Here is a 7,962-nt window from a genome sequence, read left to right as displayed (position 1 = left end):
TTCTTACTAAGTTTATGCTTTTGTACAAACTGTATAGAATAGTGTGCCACTGATAACGAAAAGTTTAGTCGTTAATAAATAATTGATATGAATATAAACCAACTCGGATAATTATTGATAAGCATTCTTTATTCAAACTTAACAAATCAATGTGATTATCATGAATTGAAAATGTATACATAAATACTTTTTAATCGAAAATTCGTTAAAATAATATTGTATACATTTTTTCCACCAATTATTATTTCAATGATACATCCGATGACACATAGAAGTTTATGTTTTAGCTTTATCTCCGGACCCAGCGGTTTGTTTGTTATTTTGAACACCGTTTTCTGTCGTTTTCCCAACTTTTGATGCAACGGTTTCTTGACGTCTTTTTACAATCTTAACAGTCCTGCGCCTTAGTTCTTCCTCTGTCAGTGGTTGGACTTCACCAGTCCCATCAAGTATCGAACTGAGATCATCATCACTGTCGATGCTATCACTGACAGGGAAAACAAAAAAACATACGCTAGTGAGCTATAATTATTGTTAACCACTACAGAATGCTATTAACATCAACCTCAATGAATTCTACATTACAAAGGCAATAATTCTCGCCAGGATGAGAGAGTAACAATTACACACATAAGCTTCTTAGTTATAAAAATGAAGACAACCTTTCCATCACCTACGGTACCAGGCAAAACTAGCATTCCCCGAGACCCCACCCGGTCAGCCACGACACTCGTGACAATCTCGAGCGCCAAAAGTACAATTCAAGCATGCTTTATAGGTAGCAGTGGTGGCGCCAGCTCTTCCCCCACAGGGGGTTGCTACCCCCGACAGCGGGTTAATACTCCTGATAGGGGGACTAGTACCGCCGAAAGGGGACTAGTACCCTTGACAATGATTTTCTTTCAAATTAACCTTTTTTTTTAATAAAGAATCCCATAATTAACACAAAATGTTTTTTAATGAAAACATTCCCCGACAAATTTAATTTTTTGGTATTTAAGATGTGTATAAGAGACAGGCTCTAGGCTCTACCCGACAGAGGGTGTGGAATTCCTGGCGCCGCCCCTGCCAAAAACTGCCCAGTTTCTCTAGTAGCCACTGGATTCTGCCGGCCCCTCTACCGGATAATTTCAAATCCCCTTTCGGACAGCTTCATGGGGGTCGGAACAGATTGGCCTACGAATTATAGCATCAGCTTCGTAACTGCCTTCAAAATAGATCATGGAAAGAGTAATAAGTCGTCCTAATCAGAAGTAAGCAAGATTGCTGTGACGTAATGAAAATATGACGTCATACATACTCAAGCGATGGCGGAACGATACTGACGTCGATCTGTGGACGACTTATTAACTTGGCGTTGCAAATGCTACTAGTCTGCTGAGCCTGTGCAGCTGCTGCCTCTTGCTTAGTTTTCTCAGTCGACTTATAAAAAAAAATAGAAACGCATAAGAAGGATGTGAAAATACAACTGTTCATTAATCGTCCATCATCACTACCCAACCATCCCGAAGCAGAATGTTTGATGCGCAAATTGTGTGCGCTGGTGACGTCATACCTTATATTGCAGGTAGCTCTGGGAGAGCAGCAGATCGCTGACTTTCTGTTCGATACTGCCTAAGTACAACATGACGTTTTTGTCGCTGATTCCAGCTACTGAACCCAACATCTCGGTAATCGTGGATTCATCACACTCTGCCTTGCGAAACAGGCTCAAAATGGCACTTTTCATCTGGCCCAAAGACTTGTTCAAGTGTTTTAATTTCGTTTCACTGGCGTCGCCCTCTTTTGTTTTCTCGGTACATTTAGCCTAACGAGGATGGAAAATGCAAAGTTATTAGGTTGGCTAACTCTCTAGATATAGATAATAATCATGTTTCTAAATCATCATCACAATGCATTCAAATAGGCTTACGCCCTCATCAATATTCGTGATAAAATGAGCAGTTCCTTTTCCGGAAACATTGTCTTATCTATCGGAGCATACATTATGGAAGCACTGACGGTAGTTTGTTAATCCTTATTATGATTTTAATAGAGCAAAATCCATTTTACTCGAGAGAAAAATTGATGATACCTGACAGTAGGTTACAATGTGCAATTTCAATCATTGAAAGGCCTTACTGTACTGTATACTGTTTATTTTCAGAGCTTCAGAGTGGATGTTTTTTTTTTCTTCTGTTTATCGTAACATTAAATACATGTCATTGTAGGGCCTACCGTATTGTTTGTTTTTTTTTTCATAATGTTTTTATATTGTTATGTGAAATAAATTGAAAAAAAAAGAATGGGGATCGGGACAGATCGACCAACGTATAGAGACGATATATAACTTAGTCACAGCCTTTAAAAATTTAATAGATCAAGGAATGATCGATTAAGGAATGATCAAGAAGACGTCCAACTCAGAAGCAAGATTACCGTGACGTATTGAAAACATGACGTCATAAATACTCAAGCGATGGTGGGAGGATATTGACGTCGATTTGTGGACGATTTATGACCTTGCCGTTGCAATATTGTTACTAAGCTGGTGACGCGGTCCTTATGCATTTAAGATTCCGAAACTGCTTTATGTATTTTATTATTTTGTGTGAACATTTTCTTTGACCGAATTTATATGATACAAAAGAAATTCAACCAACGACTTAAAAATCGAAGCGGGCTATATACAAAAATAGGATCATAATCCGTTGCTGATCGTGATTTTTTTTTCACTTACTTCTAAATCCTTCATTATGGCATGCCTATTTTTATCAAGTTTCATGCCTTGTTTTTTGAAGCTGGCAATGTCTTGCTCAATGCCGTGGATTTGATCTTGAAGCATCTCTACTTCGTTGTTCAGTTCGTTGACGTAGTTGAACAGCGCAAAATTCTTGTTTTCGTTGTCTATGAATTTGCGCACTAACGCGTCCAGATCTTTTTCTCCCGTTACCTCTTTTATTCTCTCAAATATGGCATCTAACGATTTCATCTCTTCTTCGTGAATTCTTGTGTTTGATTTTTCATCGTCTGGTAATAATAAGAAATGAAAAAGACACAAAAGGTGAAGCACAATTTTTGTAAACGTATTGACCAACACATTTTTGAGATTGTTTTGGTGTTTAATGCGATATTAGGGAGGTTTCGCAACCTTACGAAACGATAACGAATACGAATACGTCATTATCATTATTCGTGCCTCAAAAATTCTTCAAAATAATGTTGTGCGAGCTGAATATGATCCTTGATTCATGCAAAAGATACGAATCACCGCGTTGTGACACATACCGAAGTTGATGACGTAACCATATTCGTTATCGTTTGCGAAAGCTTGCGAAAATTCCCTAATACATTTGTGTTACGTTAAGTATTTTTCACCTTTCTTTTTGCATTTGGCTGCTTCAATGGCTTTTATTTCGATCCTTTCCTGTGCCTTGATGGCCATGAATTCTTTCAGCTTTCTGTCGTGGTCGATGATTCGATGCAGCTCCTTAAGTTCTAGGTTGTACTGTGCTTGCTCCTTCTCGCTCCTGTCACGCAGTGCCATCATCTTTGTCTGTGCTTCATCCCTTAATGTTGACATAATCAATCAGATTTAAGAAGAACCGGCATGACGAATGCAAGATATATAGATCTATGCTCTTATACATTCTGCACCTTAGATTATGTACTTGAAATTAGGCTACTTAAAACGCATTTTTATACTATCATCATCATCATCATCATCATCATCATCATCGCCATTACCGTCGTTGTCATCATTATCGGCATCATCATCATCGTCGTTGTCATTACGGAGATTTCGCAACCTTACGAAAACAATAACGATTACGAATACGTCATCTTCATTATTGCAGTCATTCTTGCCTAAAAAATCTTGACAGTACATAAACGAGCTGAATTTGATTGATGTAAAAGACATGGAAGGCCTACGTCGTGGTAGAGGATTGACCAAATAATTTGATGACTAATCGTATTCATTATCGCTTTCGTAAGCTTGCGAAATCTTCCCAATACCACCATTACCATAACCACCCTCGTTACCACCACAATAGTAATTTGATTTTTTTGACTAGTACTAGGTCTATATATAGTATATTAAGATGAGCATAGAAATCTCCACCACAGGCTGGCCAACGAGGTACGGATAACTCCGTAATGGTTACCTGGCATCGTAAGCTGCAGTTGACTGCTGAATAACGTCATTCATCTCTCGCTTGATATGTTGTTGCTCCTTTAACAGTTTTTTGTACAGCGATTCAAATATATGACGGTCCTGTGTTAAGTGGTCAATACTGCAACGAAGCTCTGCATTTGAACCCAGCATCTCGTTAAACCCGACAGTTGCCTACGTTATCGATAAATATGTATAAAATAATTAAAGTGACATTCTTTTTTTGACTAGGGTCTGCGCAAAGGCAATCAGCAGAAAGCATCACAAAGCGGAGGCCGATTTCATCTAGGTATTTTATCCTGGGGACAGAATTCCCTAAAGGGGTGGGGGTAAAATCAGTATTGATACAGGCTAGGTGTGGGAGAGGTACGAATTTATTTAGAGCCGAAATAAATGGCATCGACCTCCAGGGCTCCGTTCCGGGCCAACGGACCTAATGCCCAAGTATGATTGCATTAAATTTATCACCGGTTGATTCCTACTACTTGATCATGGCTATTACCTTATAGAGCCGATTCTCTAGAATTCGAAGACGTTTATGTGTCGAGATGTGGCGTGCTTGACTGCGGCTGCAGCTCCCTAAATTTTTGTATTGCTCATTTACTTTTGTCTCTATGGTTAAAATCTGTAAAACAAGTTGTATAATTAATTCTTTTGGCAAAAACAATAGAAGGAAAATATATATTAGAATCTCTGGGGCCTCAATGCGAATAAGGCTTGGTTCAGACACGGTGACGTAAACGCAAAGCCGTCATACTTGCGTTTTTGTCAACCCGTCAAACTAGCTCTAGCTAGTGTGAACCAAAATTAAAACAGACATCCATGGACACGTCTGTACAATACCCATACTTTTATTATATATAAAGGCTACGTTCAGACCTGATAGATTCGCCATGCACGTGTTCACACCACTCAATTAAAGTTACTGGTAGGCTCGTTGTGTCTGAACAGCCTTATAAAGCCTGGCACTCACTGCACCCGCGATGGCCGTTGGCCGACGCGATTAGGGAGCTTTCGGTGCGACGATGTGACGCTAGAACGGAATCACTTATGCGTGACCGTCCTACGTGGCGTCCCACGTTAATTCTTTGCATACATAGAATTGGCCAAATTGCGTTCCAGAATCTACTTGACGAGGAGACCTTAACGTTCTCGCATGTGCAGATGACTTTTAGTGACGTCATTACGTTTTACGTCCTACCGTCATCGTGCAATCGAAAGCTCCCCTCCATGGACAACGCAACGCCATTACACGTGTTCGCAACGGATCGTTTTTTATGACGACCCGTTCAGACTGCAATCAGCAGACGGGCGTTGGGTCGTCTACTAACACTCACGCGGAGAAGAGTTGGATTCGTCGTGCGAGTGCGACCGTCGTCCGACGCAGTGAATGCCCGGATTAACGCGCCACATTACTGCGATAACTTCAAAGACAAGACCCTATTACAGACCTCTTTGTCTAATTCCTTAATAGACTTCTTCTCCATCTCTATCAAATTCAAATATTCATCATGATCGTCTACAAGCGAATGTATCTTTTCGGAATACGCTCTGTCTTTCTTTTCGTTAGTAACACTACTTGCTAGCTGTAAGTTAGTCTCAATCTCCTTGCTTTCCTCTTTCAGCGACTCAAGGTGAACCCTTGATATCGTTATCAGCAAATATAAAAAAAAATTTATTAATCAATCAATTAATTAATTAATAAATCGATCTATCAATTACCGTAGGCCCTATCTACTTAATAATTCGAAATGTAGTTAGGTCTATGCCTTTTAGGCCTAGTTGGTATTTACATAGGGCCTAGGCCTATGCAAAGTAAAATAATCATCAATTACTTTTGTTTTCTGACTAGATTTTGTGATTCTTCAAAGTAAGCCTTCCTGTCATTCTCCAGTAGCCTGTACTGCCGCTGCAGACGAGATAGTTCAATCTCCGCCAAGCAATCATTATCTGGCTCGCTGATGTCAGACCTTCGGCTTCCAGGTCTATTCATGTTCTTTTCTAAAAGTCGATAATCATGATATTTTGCCAATAACACTTATACATAATAATTTTATTATCGATAAACCTTTACTAGTCACGCACACGGTCTATCCAGGAGCCTATACAAACACCTGATGATGCAAAGTAAATATATATCATTAAAACTTTTTTCAAGTTTTAGACAATTATCAAAATGTATTACTTATGTTTTAAATAAAACTTTTATTCAACGTAAATTTGCTCCAAATTGTTTTAAATTTTTATCAATTTTATGAGTTTCCCGTAATTTGTATGTTGATTTTGACCGAATGGATGAATGACTGATTGACGGAATTAAATTTTCCATCTAGTAACGTATTGTTTCCTATTAAAACCCCATTCCCGGCAAGTTTTCAGTTAAGAAAAATCTGATTTTTATATTATGTTATAAAGATTTATAAATGTAATACGAAATTGCTAATTTAACTGAATTTAGACATTCCTAAACATGAAAAAATGTAAAAAAAGACTGAAATTTGATTTTTTTTAATTTATTTTTTTTTTGTACACAAAACTAAATGCGGATGGATTGTTCATGTTTGATTTTGCGATAGGTCTGCGAAGAAATATAGTAGGCCAACACTGCAGGCTAGGCCTAGCCTTACCTCGATTTAGGTTCTGTTATCAGACTCATAAAAACGGCCGAGATATTTTCCGTTGCTAGACTTATTGACACTTGTGAAATATAATATAACAAATCTGTTAACAAAATTATTCTGACCGAGATTTTGACAATTAAACAAACATATCTCAGCATCAGGCGTACTTGAACGATCTTAGTGTGGGAGATTTTATTTTTATTACAGATGGCGCACTTTATTGACTGTAAAAAAATGTATACATAAAAGCGAGAGCATTCCAGCAGATGCGATCTACAACCTTTGATTTTGCCTAGGCCTAGTAACGAAGAATTCGTCGAGAAAATGGTACTGTAATCTCCTGTGAGAAATAGTCTGTATTTCTCTCTTTTTTTATTCTTTTGCGTAAAACTAAAATTTATGTTCAATTCAATATTTTTCCATTGTTTATAATAAATAGAGTAATGCATATGCATTTTTTCTATTAAAAAAAATCTTTTTTAATAAAATTTTGCCGGGAATGGGGCTTTAAATTAGCCAGACCCTATGCCTATATTATAGGCCTAGGCCAACAAACTCATAGTCTATCAAGTAGTAGTAAGCTAGATATTGTAAGTAAAGATTGTTTTGTATTACTACTATTGCATACCCTTCACCATCATCGTGCTATATTATTAAGTGATAACGAAGATAAATAATAAAAACGCACAATGATGTAACAGTTAAATTACTACAATCTAATTAGGAAAAACTTACGATGAAATTTTCAAAACGAATTTTTTAGTAGTACTTTAGTACTACCAAATACCTGGACATGTGTATTGTTTCAAAACACTGAATGTTATTGTCGTTGCTACGGCTTAATTCTTCACTTCCGTTTACTGGCACAGTTTTTCAACTTCCGTACGCGCGCGTTGTTTCTATACGCGTGTCCACAATGTTTACGTCATACCCGATAGAAATAGAATCCACATGGTTACGTCACACTGTATACCCAGTGAAAACCAATGAATCTGTTTTGGAGTTATTGCAAGGCAATTCATCAGAAGACAACAAAAAGACGCACATCTCGGGACATGGTTATAACCATGGAGGTATTATTGAGAAGGAGATCACTCGGCAACAGATCCCTTTGACGCGACAAACCTATGTGTTCCCCGCTTTTGGATCGCGCGCGGGCGTATTACCCTATAATTCACATTTTTTCGT

The 7,962-nt window shown here is 38.0% G+C and overlaps 1 protein-coding gene across 1 annotated transcript; it reads right to left on the bottom strand.

The window, feature by feature from the left end:
- Nucleotides 1-276: 276 nt before the first annotated feature.
- On the bottom strand, nucleotides 277-6,150 carry LOC117102461 (coiled-coil domain-containing protein 63-like). Its single transcript, XM_033242719.1, has 9 exons — nucleotides 5,989-6,150; nucleotides 5,605-5,794; nucleotides 4,656-4,778; nucleotides 4,146-4,327; nucleotides 3,358-3,548; nucleotides 2,720-3,009; nucleotides 1,556-1,807; nucleotides 1,301-1,422; nucleotides 277-487 (listed from the first exon to the last, which is right to left on the bottom strand). Exons 1-9 carry the CDS (start codon nucleotides 6,144-6,146, stop codon nucleotides 277-279), a joined length of 1,719 nt encoding a protein of 572 aa, XP_033098610.1. The 5' UTR covers nucleotides 6,147-6,150.
- Nucleotides 6,151-7,962: the final 1,812 nt, after the last annotated feature.

This window comes from Anneissia japonica, unplaced genomic scaffold (genome assembly GCF_011630105.1).
Source record: "Anneissia japonica isolate Jap-2015-1 unplaced genomic scaffold, ASM1163010v1 scaffold288068_len275957_cov168, whole genome shotgun sequence".
NCBI classification, from domain to species: domain Eukaryota; kingdom Metazoa; phylum Echinodermata; class Crinoidea; order Comatulida; family Comatulidae; genus Anneissia; species Anneissia japonica.
The sequence above is the reverse complement of the archived record's forward strand: the minus strand, read 5'-3'. Positions and strand labels throughout refer to the sequence as shown.

What these genes read in the sequence shown, in the direction of transcription:
- LOC117102461 (XM_033242719.1), bottom strand. Translation starts at nt 6,146, where the DNA reads ATGAATAGACCTGGAAGCCGAAGGTCTGACATCAGCGAGCCAGATAAT. An exon ending in TAGAGAATCGGCTCTATAAG is followed by an intron (nt 4,328 to 4,655) that starts GTAATAGCCATG and finishes TCGATAACGTAG; the next exon opens with GCAACTGTCGGGTTTAACGA. An exon ending in ATCGTTCCGCCATCGCTTGA is followed by an intron (nt 488 to 1,300) that starts GTATGTATGACG and finishes TTTCCCTGTCAG; the next exon opens with TGATAGCATCGACAGTGATG.